General features: G+C 34.5%; 1 protein-coding gene across 1 annotated transcript in view; it reads left to right on the forward strand.

Moving 5' to 3' along the window:
• The window catches only part of PMS1 (PMS1 homolog 1, mismatch repair system component), a 92,302-nt gene that overhangs the window by 17,599 nt on the left and 56,608 nt on the right, over positions 1-18,095 (forward strand). The window contains 2 exon segments of the mRNA XM_011285424.3: positions 2,793-2,895; positions 13,006-13,169. Of these exon segments, the coding sequence (XP_011283726.2) occupies positions 2,793-2,895; positions 13,006-13,169 (267 nt within the window).

The following is an 18,095-nucleotide window of genomic DNA, read 5'->3' on the forward strand; positions in this document are numbered from 1 at the left end:
AATTTTCACAGTACCCTTACACATTCTAATTCAAAAAAATTAATATTGGAAAACAATAGTGTATTTTTTTTTTACTTTAATACAAATGTTACATACATTTATGACCAGTAAGGTCCTATTTTACTTTTCAGCACATCAGTTTATTCATCTAAGTTGGGGTATTTTGCTATTAACTAATATGTTTAAAGGATGAACAAGTTAATATTTATAAAATGCTTTGAAAGTAGTTAAAACAAAAATCCATATGACCTTGTGGAGTATTAGTATCATTTTCATCTTATCATTGCACTTCCTTAAAGACGATAGAGTGATCATTTATTCAGGACCATCTAACAAGCCACTGGCTTAATTAGTAGTAGAACTCAGAGTTCTAGGACTACTTTTGCTTAATAACACCAACTTTAGGTCAGGTGGCTAGCTCTTTGGAGAATAGAAATACAATTCAGTTGACCTTGGCATTTTTGAAAAATGGTTGGTTAAATGTAGAATTGTTTTTACAGGGACAATCATAGAGTAATTAAATTAAGAGATAGGGAAGAAATTTTCTGTACTCTTTGTTTTTAAACAGAGTTTATTAGAGAAAATCACTACTGGACAAAATAGAGTTGGGGATGTAGCAGGGAAGATTAAGATTGGTTATCAGGAAAACTTTTAAAGTTATACAACTTTTGAACCACGGAATATAATTTTGGAAGAAGTAGAAGAATCACTTAAGGTTATACAGAGGCTCACAACTTTGATTTAGCTGTATGTTTTTGGAAAACAGCTTAAGGCAGTGCTTCTGGTAAGGAATTTTATGGACATTACCCTTAGAGTCTAATAGATTCTAATATTGTGAGCTGGAGAAGCTGTGTGTGTGTGTGTGTGTGTGTGTGTGTGTGTGTGTGTGTGTGTGTGTATGTGTGTTTTTGTGTGTTTGTGCACGTAATGGTATCTCTGCTATTCCCTGCCTGGTATCTACATGTTTTATAGCCATATGGCCTGCTGTAAATTAGTGCATGTTTAGGGCAGGGTGTCAGAACCATCAAATCCAATGTAGATCCAACTGGACCTAGATGAGTTCCAGCAGTGGAGCTGGATCTTTGTGGCTTCTTTCTTAAATATAAGTTTCAGATAACTCTCCTGAGTTCACAGATGGCCAAGAAAGATTGCTCCCAATTTTGGATCATTATTGCTCACAAAAAGTGTAAGGAGGGCATCCTTTTCTGAATCCATTGTGCTTTCCTGAAGAAGTATGCCCACTCCCTGCCTGTTATTTTCTGACAGTGCAATGGTTTTCTATTGTCATGCTCTCCCACTAATCTCACAGAGTAGGTAAACAGAATGCCAAGGGTGAGGGTAGCTCAGAAGAATGCAGACATTCTTAAATTTATATTTATGTGACTGTAACACCTTAGGAAATATTTTCATGCTCAGTGAAATCCTTTCTTACACATAAATGTCTTAGTGCTAATATCTTCTTCATTTAACAAAAAAATTACATTTAAATAGTTCAGGTTTTAAGCATTTAAACTACATTTAAATTACATTTAAATAGCTTGGTTTTAAGAAAAAATTGTCCACAAATATATGTGTGTATGATTTATATTTTTTTATTCTTTTGAACCATTACCTTGAAATACAGAAAATACATTACCTTTTTATACAGATTATAAAAAGAACGATTATTTTACAAAAGGCTTTTTCACATTACCAACAAATTTATGGAAATTGTCTTCTAAAAAGCAAGTTTCCCAGAGTGCCTGGGTAGCTCAGTCATTTGAGCGTTCGACTCCTCATTTTGGCTCAGGTCATGATCTCACGGTTTGTGAAATTGAACCCTGCATTGGGCTCTGCACTGACAGTGCAGAGCCTGCTTGGGATTCTTTCCCTCCCTCTCTTTCTGCCCCTCCCTTGCTCGTGTGCTCTCTCTCTCCCTCTCAAAGTAAATAAACAAAAAGAAGTTTCCCTAATGCAGTTACAGTATTTGATTTTACAGATGTAAGTCATATAATACAAATAGCCATTTCAGTCATATATACAAATAACCAGTACATTTCAGATGTATAGATTTGTATATGAGTATTTTAGTTAAAGTTAAATACTCAAAATAAAAATCAGTAATTTGCCACATAAAAAATATAAAGTAGCCTACTATTAGTGTACTACTATTAGACTACTAATTAGCCTATTAGTTACTATTAGTGTAACTCTAAGGGAATATTATAGGAGAAGTGGTCATAAGAGCTTAACAAGTAAGACTTTAAAAAAAAATTTTTTTTTAATGTTTATTTTTGAGAGAGAGAGAGAGACAGAATGGGAGCAGGAGAGGGGCAGAGAGAAAGGGAGACACAGAATCTGAAGCAGCCTCCAGGCTTTGAACTGTCAGCACAGAGCCTGACGCAGGGCTTGAACTCCCAAACCTTGAGATCATGACCTGAGCTGAAGTCGGATGCTTAATCGACTGAGCCACCCAGGCGCCCCTAACTTTAATTTTTCTTTTTTTTTTAATTTTAAAGAGGGAGAGGGAGACTGCAAGTGCAAGCAGGGGAGAGGGGCAGAGGGTGAAAGAGAGCTGGAATCTTCAGCAGGCTCCACACTCAGTATGGAGCCCAACATGGGGCTCGATCTCACAAACTGAGATCATGACCTGAGCTGAAATCAAGAGTTAGATGCTTAACCAACTGAGCCACTCAGGTGCCCCAAACTTTTTTTCAATCTTAAGTAAATGTATAATCATTTTAAATTTAATTTGATAATGAGTCCACTGCAAAATCTAAAATCATAATTTTATTAGTTTTTTTATATTCCAGGTTTTGATTACAACAAGGACAGCTTCTGATAATTTTAGCACCCAGTATGTTTTAGATGGCAGCGGCCACATAATTTCTCAAAAACCTTCACATCTTGGTCAAGGTAAGAGAGTAGCTTTGTAGTTTTGCCTTTTCTTTCTTGTTTATTTTTTTCTTGTTTATTTTTTTAAAAATTGTTACATCTCAAATTCAGATGCGTTACTTCAGGTTTGCTCATGATAAAGGGTAATTAACTTCCAAGTGAATATTCAACCCCTACTTTAGTCGCCAATCTCTTAAATACTTAGTTTTCTAAAGAGAGACTTAAAAGACTATGGAGAGTATAGACATTTTAACAGTATTTATTCTTCCAATCTTGAGCATGGAATGTTTTGCTATTTCTTTGTGTCTTCTTTAATTTCTTTCATAAGCTTTCTATAGTTTTCAGCATACAGATCTTTTGTGTCTTTGGTTAGGTTTATTCCTGGGTATCTTATTGTTTTTGGTGCAGTTGTAAATGGGATCAATTCCTTGATTCCTTTTTCTGATGCTTCATTATTGGTATGTAGAAATGTAATCGATTTCTGCACGTTGATCTTATATCCTATGACTTTACTGAATTCACGTATCAGTTCTAGCAATTTTTTGGTGGAGTCTTTTGGGTTATCCATGTAGAGTATCATGTCATCTGTTAAGAGTGAAAGTTTGACTTCTTCTTTTTCAGTTTGTATGCCTTTTATTTCTTTCTGTTGTCTGATTGCTGAGGCTAGGGCTCACAGTACTGTGTTGAACAACAGTGGTGAGAATGGACATCCCTGTTGTGTTCCTGACCTTAGGGGGAAAGCTCTCAGGTTTTTCCCCATTGAGGATGATATTAGCTGTGGAACAAACTGAGGATTGCTGGAGGGGAGGTGTGTGATAAGATGGGCTAAATGGGTGATGGACTTTAAGAAGGGCATTTGTTGGGATGAGCACTGAGTATTATATGTAAAAGATGAATCACTGGGTTCTCCTGAAACCAATACTACACTGTATACTAACTAACTTGAATTTAAATAAATTAATTTTTAAAAACAGACTATGGACAAAAACATGGATTAGTTACTCTTCTGTAAAAACTGTAAGAGCAATTATTTTGCTATTGTTGGATCACTTAGTGTCCTCTTTATATGTGAAGGATATTTTATTGAAATGCCTAAAACATTATTGATTTGGTAATTGTAATAAACCATATAATTAAGATACTATGATTAAATAATTAAAATATATCTGTTTATGGAAAACTTGAAATGTATGTGCAAATAAATAGAATAATGTACCCATCACTCAATTGCAACAACTCTTAGCTCATTGCTAATGTTACTTCATCTAATAATATTGCTCTATTAATTATTATTACAGTTCTTTCGTGTTTTATACACTTATGTAATTTTATTACATTTTAGTTGACATCTTATGTTTTTATGTTCCTTTACTGTCCACTTACAACAAAAAAGAAAAGCTTTTCAGGCTTGAGTTTCATGTATCTCCTTTAATTTTTTCCATACCACTAACTTCCGGTAATGAGTGTTTAAAGTTGAGAGAATGTTGAAGGTATGACCTCTTTAGTCATGTTCAAAAGAATTATTTGATCTGAAAGGATTTGTTGCTGTTTGCCCTTCTTTTCCAATTGAATTATAAATTCATTTTTTAATTTTGTGGTCCCTCATTTAATTTATTGAAGTACTATATTTTTTCTTTAGTTTCTTCCAATTTTAATATTAAATTATTAGATCTATCTTTTTAATAATTACCATCTTTTTTCATTAAAATATATTTATTATGTCTTAATACTGATACCAAATTCACTTTTTCTCTTATTTTTTAATCTTCAAATTGTTGATTAATTTGCATATTAAGAATTTATATTTTGGGGCGCCTGGGTGGCGCAGTCAGTTAAGCGTCTGACTTCAGCCAGGTCATGATCTCGCGGTCCGTGAGTTCGAGCCCCGCGTCGGGCTCTGGGCTGATGGCTCAGAGCCTGGAGCCTGTTTCCGATTCTGTGTCTCCCTCTCTCTCTGCCCCTCGCCCGTTCATGCTCTGTCTCTCTCTGTCCCAAAAATAAATAAACGTTGAAAAAAAAAATTAAAAAAAAAATAAAGAAAGAATTTATATTTTTATATCCACACAAAGGAAAGAGTCAGTTGGAACTTCTAAGAAAACACTTTTTTTTTTGGCATTTACTCAGTTAATAAAAATGAGCTCATCTTGTAGCTGTTTAATTTGATGTATGATAATATTGTACATATTTTACTTAAAAATAATAGACTGTGATTCTTTTTCTTTTTTATGTACTGAAGGTTACAAAGGAGAAGGCTTTTTTTGTTTAGTATAGTCCCTTTCCAGAAATGTTCTGACCCCAATTCTGAGGAGTTCAAATTAGGAGGCCATTAGGAGATATTTGGGTGGCTCTCCAGTAGAGTACTTTGAAGTAATCTAGTCACCTTATAAAACTTAAATGTATTTATTTTTATCTTAGTAGTAGCCAGTCTAATCTGGATGGCCTGTTGCTCTGCATCACTCATACTTCTCATGCTTTTCTGTGTTCATCACCATGGGAACTATGAAATAGCAATACTTAAATATGGAATCCTTCTGATCTCTGCCCATTTGTTGATTGATTTTTCTTTTCTTTCTGACCCAAGTCTTCTACTTTGAGTGAGACTAGGTATGCGTATTAAGGAACTTCTGTAGTCAGTAAATGAACCTTATTTTCTTTAGCATATTCCTTTTATCTTAAGAAACAACATACTTGGAAGGTCAGTAGTTGTGAAACTAGTAATTGCCTTTCATGATTCATTTTTATCTCCTAATTATACTTGGTTGGCTAGGAAAACAACAAAGAATCAAGCTCTTACTTTTAAATTTCTGTAGATGGACATATTATAGAAATCTACAGCACTTTTAAAAGCTTTTTACATTTATATTGCCTTAGTGCTGATAGTTTTTGAGTGATTGGATCACAGACTCACATTTCACCACCAGCTGTCATTCAACTTCCATTTAAATATTTTCTGTGTAAGATAAAACTACAGTACAACCATCCTAATTAGTACCTGTGCATTTAGGGTTCTTGTCTGCAGTGGTGTGAACATCCTTGCTTCACAGTTACTCTTCATATCATCTGATCAGAAGATGACACCTAACTGTAGGTGCCAGGACAACTTAAAGCAAAATCTTTTTTAGACACTGGAAAATTTGTTACCCCTTTAATTTTTTTTTTTTTTTAACATTTATTCATTTTTGAGAGAGAGACAGAGTGTGAGTAGGGGAGGGGCCCAGAGAAAGGGAGACAAAGAATCTGAAGTAGCTCCAGGCTCCGAGCTGTCAGCACAGAGCTGGACATGGGGCTGGAACTCAGTGAGATCATGACCTGAGCTGAAGTCAGACGCTTAACCAACTGAGCCACCCAGGCACCCCTGTTACCCCTTTAAAAACCATATTTAAGATGTTTAAAAATAGTTTACTAGAGATTTCAGTTCTGGTTTTTCCGGGTGTAGGTATTCGTTTTGTGGATTAATTTAGCCCTTTAAAATGATGTATGTGCTTAATAGCATGTCATTTTAAATTACCCTTCTGTTCACTTCTGTTTTAAGACACTTAAAAATTTATAAGAAATGTAAAAATAGGGGCGCCTGGGTGGCGCAGTCGGTTAAGCGTCCGACTTCAGCCAGGTCACGATCTCGCGGTCCATGAGTTCGAGCCCCGCGTCAGGCTCTGGGCTGATGGCTCGGAGCCTGGAGCCTGTTTCCGATTCTGTGTCTCCCTCTCTCTCTGCCCCTCCCCCGTTCATGCTCTGTCTCTCTCTGTCCCAAAAATAAATAAACGTTGAAAAAAAAAAAAAGAAATGTAAAAATAATTTGAAATTATCTTACAATAACTTATTAAATTATTTGTTGTAATCATATCTTTTTTCTGTTATTACTTCCATTTCCTTTACCCTAGATAATCAGTAGTAAGCTTTCTAAATTGATTTACCCTCCTGGCAAATTCTTTTAACATATCCTAGTACTTCTGCCGTAGGAATTTCTCAGGTATCAAAAATAGTATATTTAAAGTACTCTGATCAGGGTTATTCCTTTCCTTACCCTGTTACTAGAGTAGAGCATCGTGTTCTTTGTAAATCCCTGTTAGGTATGATTGTGCATGCATTGGAAGATTTTTTTCATGTTGAGACTGAAACTTTATTCATTAAATAGTTTTTAAAAAGTTTGATATATTCAAGCAACCATACCTCTTTACATTAGGAATATAAATAGCTAGCTGCCTTTATAAGTGGCATAACATAGGGTCATGTAAAAATATAACAGGGAACATATTATAGGATTGCAGTTTAATTCTGGTGTTTGTAGAATGTGCTAAAGTTAGAGAGCTGAGCAGTTCTCTTGTAAAATATGATAGTATACTAGGGCCTCCTCCCTATTGGCCAATATTACTTGGTACTTTTTTTAAGTATACACATTTCATTTGGAATCAACATAGTTTTCCATCATTAAGTTTTATTCAAACATATATAATTCTTGGCTTATTGTTAAATCTCAATTTGCTCTAAGAGAACATTTTCAACTGCTGAAGCAATAATTTATCAGTTAATATATGGATTAATTATAGTGTGGTCTTTCACATATAACATATTTAAAAATCAACAAGTACCTTTTCGTACATTTGTATTTTGCTTTATTGATTTCTGCCTGCCTTCCTTCTCACCATCTGTCCACAGATACACAGATATACACAGATATACTGTCACCACAGCTACAGTATATGCTATTATATTTGTCACAGGCTAGTGGAGAACACAGATGAGTTAAAGGAACTCACAGAGTAGTGGAGAACACAGATGACTAAGTAATGACAGTAAAAAGAAGCCACCAGCTGCCTAGAGGAAGGTTAGGGAGTTTTTCAGAAAAGTTATCATTTGAGTTTGAAGATGGTAGGTAAGAAGGGGTGGGGGTTTAACCTTGTAGCAAGAGAAGAAAGATGAAGAGGAAAAGCACCAACTGAAGAACTATGTCACAAAGAAAACAAATACCATATGATTTCACTCATATGTGGAACTTAAGAAACAAAACAGATGAACATGGGGAGAAAAAAGAGAGGCAAACCATAAAACAGACTCCTAATTATGAAGAACGAATGAGGGTTGCTGGAAGGGAGGTGGGCAGGGGGATGAAATGGGTGAAGGGTATTAAGGAAGGCACTTGTGATGAACACTGGGTGTGGTATGTAAGGGATGAATTACCAAATCCTGTACCTGAAACTAATATTACACTGTATTTTAGCTAAATAAAATCTGATAAAAACTTGGAGGGCAAAAAAGGAAGTTAAATGAGTTAGGTTCAAGAAAAAGATGAGTAGACAAGAAAAGTACTTGCATCCCTGGGAGCATTAACTGAGTCTGGGGGCATAGGTGGACAAAGGAACAAGTCTGCCATGAACAAGGCATCTTTTATGGCCCTAGGAGGAACCAGCTGAACTTCTTTAACAGCCATATGTAAGCTGACATGAGATACTGGAGGATGGGATCCTCAGACAGAGTTGGTTCACCTCAGATGCCAGATCTTATCAGGACTTACGCTTAGTAAGCAGTGATAAAGAAAATTAGGACTGAGCTAGAGAGACAAAGTTTTGCAGTGCTAGAGATCCCAAAACCTTGCTAGAAGAAAAGACCCCATTCCATCTTTAAGACATTTGAAACGAGAAGTGAACTAGAGCTAAATAAAGGGGCAGCTCAGCTCCAACCCAGATACATTCCTAATTATATTGAAGAGATTCTCTCTTTAGCTACTTGACAGAGGAAATAAAGTGCCTTCTCTGGGGGAAAATACCTACTTACGTATCTATTTTTCTTTCATTTACTTATGTATCTATGCAATGTCTGGCAAAAATAAAAATATTAAGAAACAAAGGAAAATGGGATCTATAAGAGAAAAAAATAGTTGATATAAGAAAACAAACATGACCTCATATTTGAATTAGCAGACAAGAACTTAAAACAACTATGTTAAAGAATTTAGAGGAAAAGATGGTCGAAATTGCTAAAAAGGTAGACAATTTCAGCAGAGAAATGGAACTCTAAAAAAGAACCAAGTGAAATTTCTAAAACTGAAAGTAAAAGTTTATTTCTTATAACCAGCAGTGAGCCACTGAACCTTTTTAGGTAGAGGGTGAATGTCATGGTATTTATAAAATTAATTAGAACACTGTAACTCCTACCATAAACTATGTCTTATTATAAGAAATGTTATCTTGAACTAAGTTTTGAAGGAGGGAAAGGGACTTGACATAGATTTGAAACAGATTTTTAGGATAGAACAGGCCTAAGAGACTTACACAATATTGGCAGTAAGAGGGAGAGGGAAGAATCAGTTAAATCTAGAGTATCTGCCTTTGGAAACTGTTGGATGTTAGTGTTATATAAGAGGATTAAGTGTAAGTATCAGACGTAAGAAGGAAAAGAATGAGTTCAGGTCTGGGTGTGGTTGATTTGAGGTGGCTTTGGGACATTCAGGTGATATTGAGTGAGCGTTTATTTATAACTTGAATGCTGTCAGTTTCATATGTATATCTTTAGTAAATTCTAAGATGTGTGTTTTCTCACATTTTGACGTCTCTAAAAACAGGTCGTGGCTTGTAATTAATGGCCTCCCCAAATCCTTTTTGGATGGGAAGTTTTGTGCATTATTGATAATTCATGTGTTGATTGCAGGAATAAACAACAGTTTCATATTTTTTTTTTTTGCAAAACAACAAATGCTTTGTGAGACCTAAAAAGAGAATATAGCCACAAGTGAAAAAAACTGGGTTAAGTACAAAAGGTTTGCTATCACATGCCAGGCACTGAAATTGAAGACACAAGAGGAAATTGCCATATCAGTGAGGATAGATAAAAGAAATATCTAAGCAGTGAGAGGCTGGTGTGGACCAATTCATGTATTGCACAGGACTGTTGTTAAGGCATTGTATCATGAATTATTTGGCATATATTTTCTTTTTCAGAGATTCATAAAAGTATAGTGTTTCTTATAACTTTGATCAAGAATCATTGGCATACATGTAGTCGTTGAAACTTTGGGCGTGGAGGAAATATCTAGAAAGAACATAGAGTGAAATGAGAAAAAGGCATAAGAGGTCTCTGATGATAGGGTCTGATACACTCTGCTATGAGTGTGTCCTTTGTTTAGCAGGAAGGCAGAGTGCATACCTGTTGTGATTGCTGGGCATGTGCACTCCTTGATCTCTGTCAGCTTCACCTCAATGTGAATTTGGCAGTAGCCTGTTTACTTTCCTAAGGCAGAAAATGTAGCACCACAGTGTTACAAGTGAGAAATACCATGGTGTTCCAAGGACTTTAATTCTGTGTGTGAAGGTGACATGTTAAATTTAGGCCAAAAAAATACCTACCTAAAAATGGAGGAAAGCAAAAAAAAATTTTAATTAAATTGTTAGTAACGTAATATGCTGATGAACTTACCTGATCAAGAGAAAAGAAGCAGGAAAACATCAAGTGTGAGCAAAATAGAAATACAGCTTTTCGCTTGTTTTTTTTCCCCCTCAAAGATCTTTTTTTCCTAAGATAAAAAAAATTGTATATATTTATAAAATAAAGTTTCAAAAATTATAAAAACACCATGTGTCCCTTATAACTAAGAAAACAATCCAAACAAATTTGGGGTTTATTCTTATTACCACATTTGTGTTTTTTTCTTCTATGCATTCATTTCTGTGCATGCATTTCTATTTGTTATTCAAAACTTTTTTGTTAAATGCCTGTAGGTTATTAGTCATTGAGGTGCTGGGGCTGTAATGTCATACATGGTACATAATCATTTGCTCTCATGCTTCTTGTATTCTAAAAGGGGAGGCGGACACAAATTTTTTCAAATATTGGTAATTTCTAGGAAGAAATAAAACATGGTTTCACTTTGGGAGAACCAGTCTTTGATAGGGCATTCAGGGATGGATTCTTTAAAGAGGTGATACTTAGGTTAGGATCTGAAAGTTGATAAAGGAGTTAGCCTTGCAAAAGCTAGTAGGGGGAAGACCATATGCAAAAGTTCTGAGGTGCAAATAAGTATGATGTGTTGGAGGACACACCAGAAGGAGAACATTGGTAGGAAAGGAAATTGCCATAGTCAAGAATAGTCAGCTTTGCTGACATATAAGTTTTAGCCCTTTTTATTTCCAACCCCTTTACTCCAGTTATCCAGTGTTATTAATAATAGTGTAAAACAGTTTTGTGCTACTGTTAGGCCCTCCCCTACATCTCTTTCATTTCAATAATTCCTATTTCACAGTTACATTGCAAATGCCAGCCATGTTGCCATATTATGTTTACATTTGGCTAAAACTCTTTGCTTATCAGTTTTATTTTCTCATCTTCTTCTGTCATAAAATTTCTATTTTGATATAATTCTCATTTGGCTAGTGCTCATCCACCACTGTTTTAATAAAATGTACTTGGGGAATGAACTTCTGAATCCTTGCAGTGTCTTCATTTTATCCATATACATAGCCCTACTGGGTGTAAGTTTCTTAATTACCCCTCAATCATTTGTAGATTGTCTTCTAGTGTTATAGTTAAGAAATTTGATGCTAGCATTTCCTCATAAGGAACTTACTGTCTCTGAAAGTTTCTAAAATTTTTTCCTTACCCTTAAATTAATCCTAAAATTTAGGATTTCCAGTGGAAGTGTGGTGTCTCTTTCTCCATATATACACACACACACACACACACACACACACACACACACACACACACACACACACACACACACACACAAATACTCCTGCTTGTAGTAAGCTCTTGAAATTTGTACTAAAGACTTTAACTCAAGAAAATTTTCTTCTGTTTAGTTAAACCTGTATTTGTTTCTTTTTCTCTTCCTGGAACTCCTGATTTTATGCTAGGGTTTCTAAGTCTTATATTTTCCTCATGATTGCCATTCTGTTTTGTTCTTTTTTGTGAGCAGTAGGTCAAAGATTGACCTATTGCAGCAACTTTTAGCCTTTCTGACTTTCGTTCACATAGTACATTTTAATCATACAAATCTAATCAAAGCAAAAAATTCTTGATGCAGTATATACTCTTACTATGTGTGATGCACTCTATTTTCTGCTCTTGTTTAGTATATTCTAGACTTTATTTAATTTTAAAAAAATACTAGTTGCTATATATACTAAATCAGTGATTCTCAACCAAGGACAGTTTTGCCTCCCAAGAGACATTTGGCATTGTGTGGAGACATTTTTATTGTCATGACTGAGTTGGATACTGCTGGCATCTAATGGGTAGAGGCCGGAGATACAATTACATCCTACAATGCACAGGACAGCCCCCTCAACAAATGTCAGTAATGCCAAGTTGAAAACTGTACACTAAATTGATTTTTTGACTTCTCAGTGCTTTGTTTCTCAACCCTGGCAGTACAGCATTAGAATCACATGAGAGGATTGACTTACTAAGTTGAGATTAGCTCATTACTGGTAGTTTTAAAAGTTCCTCAATGTTTAAAAAACACAGATTTATGGTATAGTAATGAGAAAATATCCAGGCCTAATTGTGTGTGTGTGTGTGTGTGTGTGTGTGTGTGTGTGTGTGTGTTTAACAAAAGCTGGTTATTAATCTGATATGTAAGCATTATAATATTTATACTTTTATTCAACTTTTTAGTTACTGCACTAGTAAAAAGAAAATCTTTGTGTTAGATTATACTGTGTTTTGAATATTTGTTGTTCAGAAGATGAAATTAAACCAGACAGTTAGACATTATTTCAGATAAGAATTTTTAGTGTAGTAATTAAGGTTATCACATTTGCTATATTTTAGCCTTATACCACCTATATATTGTATTTTAAGGTGCAGACTAAGCATCATTCCAGGTGGTTTGAATATCAGCAAATTATTAAGATACTACATTCTGGTGAGCCCATGTTTCTGTGTGGTGGTAGAAATCAGATTATTCTTGTTTAGATCACACAGAAGAGATAATACTTAGCCAAGTCAGTCCAGTTACAAATAGAGGAGTCTAGCAGAGGATCAGAATAAGTTGCAAAGTTGAGCCACCTTGGGTTCCCGGAGTTGGGAGAGGACTGGCCTTCAGTGATAGAAGGGGTTGAATATATTGTATATAGATTTGAAGATGTGTGAAGTTCTTTTCACATCTAAATGTGCTTTCCTCTTATCTGCCAACAGGTACAACTGTGACTGCTTTAAGATTGTTTAAGAATCTACCTGTAAGAAAGCAGTTTTACTCAACTGCTAAAAAATGTAAAGATGAAATAAAAAAGATCCAGGATCTCCTCATAAGCTATGGTATACTTAAACCTGACTTAAGGATTGTTTTTATACATAACAAGGTAAGTATTATTATGTTTCTATAAGAGTTTTCGGTATATGATATTATAAAGGCACAATTTTATCAAAATCAGATATGTAAAGTCTTCTTGCAAAAATTTGTCCACATTTGTTTAGTTTATTATATAAAGAACGTCTTTACTTTCTTATCTGACATCTAAATGAAATCTGATTGAACCTTTCATAATTTCTGAGATCAGGGATTTTGCCAGTAGACATCCAAGAAATATTTGAGTGCTACCTAAATATGCAGATGTATAAGACTTGTTCTTTTCCTTTAAGGAGTTCACAATTTAGTGACATTTTTCACCTTCTATTACAAACTGTTTCTCCTTTGGAAGAGTTTTTTTGTTTTTTTAAAGGAAACTACCTCATTTCTTCCCAGTTTTCAAGTGAGGCTGATTAAGAAATTCTTGTTGCTTGATGAATCTTGATAGAATGAAAGGTATTTTCTGATTACTCTGTTTTTCATAAAATTCCACATGTGCACTTGAAATATTTAAGAGAGGAAAGCAGAAGTATGGAAACCCAATGGGGAGTTGAGAGTTAACATTTATTGAGGCCCTACACAATGCTACATCATATCCTAGGTACATTAAACTCCTATGATCCACAGCAACAACTGAGTGAAGTAGACATATCAATTTACCATTGTCCTCTGGACTGAACTCAAGAGAGGTTTAATACTTTGCTCTGTGTTGCACAGCTAGTAAATTGTTGAGATGGGATTTGAAACTTAACATGCCTACAGAGTGCAGGCTATTTCCACTCTGCTGTCTTGTCTTTCCATTTTAATACCTTATGTATATATAGTTCTTTTCCAGGTTTCAGAACACTTACTAATAACTTTGTAAGTTAAGCAGCATTATTTCTATTTGTAGGAGGAACTTAAAGCTCAGAGTAATCAAAGAAATTGTTATATACTTTACAGTAATTAGTAGTACTGGGGTCAGAATCCTTTTTCATCCAGCATTCTTTCTATACTGTGTCTATTTACTTGTTATTAAGATGATTCTGTCTTAAACCAAACCATGGTGGAATATTTATGATCAAAATCTTTGGTCATTTTAAAAAAAACAGAAAAGAAAGAAAAACATTAAGATTAGTCAGCCACCTATTCCTGCTACCATAGAACTCAACCACATGATACCTTGAGATCTCTTCCTGCTCTACCATGCTATGATTCCTCAGGATGTTGATAGATGGAGGCTCATCCCGGTAGTATAAATAACCCTATGACCTCTTTATCCAAAGGGCATTTAGCAATTAAAAGCTGAATATACCCAAGTTAAGAAAAGATCAAGGACAGAAGAAAGTGATTGGGAAGGGAAAACATATGAAAAAGGTAAAATATGAAGATAGGAACTTCTTGTTTTTAAAGAAAAGCAACAATAAGGAGAAAATAGAATAAAACAAGATTTCTGCCTCATGTAATAGAAATGAATATTTAAAGTCAAATATATATATTTTCTAATTTTTGGTTAAGTTTATATTATTTTCCAACCACTGTATGATCACCAGTACAGGCATTATCTTTTGAGAATGGAAGGTAGTATTTTATAATATGCTGCATTTCATTATTTTTTGAGGACAGCACATCTGAACTTACATTGAATAAACACAAGTCCCTTGATAGCCTTCAGTAATTTCAGATTCAGTTCAAATCCTAAAGAGTATGCTGAGAGTATTTTACCATGAAAATAATGTGAGATTATCAAAAATCTTACAGTAAAATTAAGTATTAGTATTATTACACAAGATCAAGACTGAATTAGAACAAGCACTCTGTCTTCAAGCTTCCTTCTCTTAGTACAAATTATTGTGCCACTTTTTTCTTTCTTAGTAGTGCTGTTGTGCCTCAAATGCTGAAATATATTGTTAAACCTCCCAGAATGGCAGTGGCACATATCATAAATCTCCTTGAACATTGAGTCCTGCTCTCCTCTTAGCCTTTTTCTTTTAAACATGTTTATCATTCTTTACGTGCTTTTCAGAAGAATTTTTTGCCTTTGCTTGAAATTTAAACATGACTATATTGACATCTTTTCTTGAAATTTTTTTCCGCTTTATAAACAAACAATCATATTGCACATAATATGAGAAGTACTATTGCTATTTTGACATCTTGGATTAGATAGTGTTCCTTCTTTTTATGAAGGTTTAACCTGCCAAGACATTCTTTGAATACTGATAATGTTGATGTTCTTGCCAGTATGGTTATGTTAGAAAGAGGTATTTTTCTTCTTTCATCACCATGTTCCTTGAAAGCATATTGAATAATGAGACAGCCAAAGGGAAATAATTTACAAGTGGATTCAGTGACTTTATTTAAAGTAGATATTATTTGGAGAAATGTTAGAGCCATTCCTTAAACAAGCACTATAGTCTTCAGCTTTAGTTGTAATAACTGAATTCCTCTTAAGTCCTGCTGTGTATATTTTCATTTATAATGTAGTTATTTCCTAGAACTAAAAAATTTTCTCAGTGTGATTATATGAAACCAATTTAGTATTCTAGCTCTTTCATATATGCATGAATAGTTCTGTAGATGACTAGTTTAGAATATAATGTTAAATTGTGATTTCAAATAAGGGGTACTTTCATATTTCATGGTTGTTGGTTTTTGTGAATGTTTTCTTCTGCCTAAAATACTATTTATGGTTGTAAAAATTGTTTTGAATTGAATTTTGTCTTGATAATTAGAGGCCCACAGGTATTGAAAAGCTGAATTGGATTATCATTGATACTAGAAGGTTTTAACTGTTACAAGAGAATAGTAATTAAGGAGTGACTTTCCATCTACCTACCCTACCTCCATGTCACATTAGTCTGAAGGCTTATTGGGATCAGTTTATTTTTAAGGTCTGGAAGAATGATGACACAGCTTTGAAGAGTTGAATATCTCTGGCATCAGTCAATCTGGGAAGAGGCAGGACCTTAGCTGGAAACAGAAACCCAGAAAACTGGCCATAGAGATTTGGTAGTGTGTGTAGTGGCTTCCTCTCTTGACATAGTTTTCTGGGTCGCTAGGAGGGTACTCTTTTGTGGTGGTGGCTGAAGATGTAGGAGGAAGGGGGTGACCAAGAATGAGAAAGAAGGGACATGTTTATTAGATTATAAACTGAAGATTAAAAAGTAGTAGTTTATAATATGTATCCCCAACATTCATGATATTCTCTTTGTTCATTGTATTATTATTATTTTTTTTTGTAACTCTTAGCCTTTTACACAAATATTGTTAAATGTCTCAGTTTTGTTTCAGCTGTACTATATGAGGAATCAAGAAAAAGTCCACAGTTGGGCCAGTATTACCCACATCCCAAGCAAGGTTATGGAGGCAGTATAGTCAACAGGAAATTCCAGTTCAAGACTGTAGTTCAAATGCCCTTTCCTTAAATTCCCTTTCTTTCTTCTAGTTCCAACTGTGAAAGTTTGAGTGGGTTTTGTTTTTTGTTTTGTTTTGTTTTTAATTAATGAAGGTGGAGGTCCATTCAGATATAGTTTTCAGGTTAGCTTGAGTTTGATTATCAGTCTTGATTGGTTGGTTGGGATTTTTTGGTGATGTTGTGTTTTGTTTTTTGCTGCCTGCAAATTAGTGATAACTAAATTCTTTAAATGGTTCTGTTTTTTTCTTTATTATATTCTTTTACTTTTCACCTAGTTTCTGTTAACTATTATATAGAAAAGATGAAAGACATACATACGTCACATTTTATAGTAGTTTTTTTAAGCTTGTTTATTGTTTTTATTTTTAATTTATTTATTTAGAGAGAGAGAGAGAGAGCACACACACACACACACACACACACACACACACACACACATGAGTGGAAAGGGGCAGAGAGAGAAGGAAACAGGAAATCCCAAGCAGACTCCGTGCTGTCAGCACAGAGCCCAACACAGGGCTTGATCTCACGAACCGTTAAGATCAGGACCAGAGCCGAAATCAGTAGTCAGATATTCAGTGGAATGAGTCACCCAGGCATCCCTACTGTAGTTTATTTTTTATCTTGATGTTTATCCATACTATCTATATTGAAGGAATCTCTGAATTCTTCCCCTATCCCCAGCAAGACATAGTTATTCTTCGTCGTCTTCTGTAACATGATTTCATATTTCTGTTATGTCATTTTTGCTTTGTTGGCAATGATTTGTGTAATGTCTTTCCTTCTCAGCAGACTCTTGTGGGAGGGAGAACTGCATCTAATTCATATTCCCCTTAATACTCAGTGCATAGCACACAGTAAAATACTAAATGAAATACATGGTGCTAAAATCAAAATCACAAAAATTTATAAAGCTCCAGTTTTGAACACTCTGGACTCTTTCAGAACAGGCGTCACTGGAGAATCCAATAGGATGAATCCTCAAAAAAGGATTCATTTTATATAATATGAGGATTCATCCTTTTAGATTCTTCAGTGACCTCTTAGATATTTACAGAGTATATTCTCACTTGTATTCATATATACTGTTCTAGTCTCTTTTCTTGGCATGTAAGTCGTTGATATGTCTTCATTAGAACTAGTTAGGAAATACATAAAGATTGCATGGAGGGACAGTGAGTGGGAAACACTTGACAGGGACATAGTCTTTAAGTTATTAATTTAACATATTTTGTTTCTATTAACTTAGTTAAATGGAACTATATGATTATTCCTTTACAAATTCTCTAACCAAATACATCTTACAGTTACTATATATCCTAATACATTTCTCTACTTCAAAACTGTAGATTTCTCTTCTGATCAGTAATTTCCAGAGAATTCTGCACAAATCTAGCTTTTTGAGCTTAGGCCAGTAAAAGTTGATCACATGATCTCTAAGGCCCTTTTCAACTCTAAACCTCTTTGATTTTTAAGGATGTCTACATAAATCTTAAGCACTTCATTTCTTAAAAAATTGGAGCTTCACATTTCCATCACTTA

Source organism: Felis catus, chromosome C1 (genome assembly GCF_018350175.1).
Source record: "Felis catus isolate Fca126 chromosome C1, F.catus_Fca126_mat1.0, whole genome shotgun sequence".
Lineage (NCBI taxonomy): Eukaryota > Metazoa > Chordata > Mammalia > Carnivora > Felidae > Felis > Felis catus.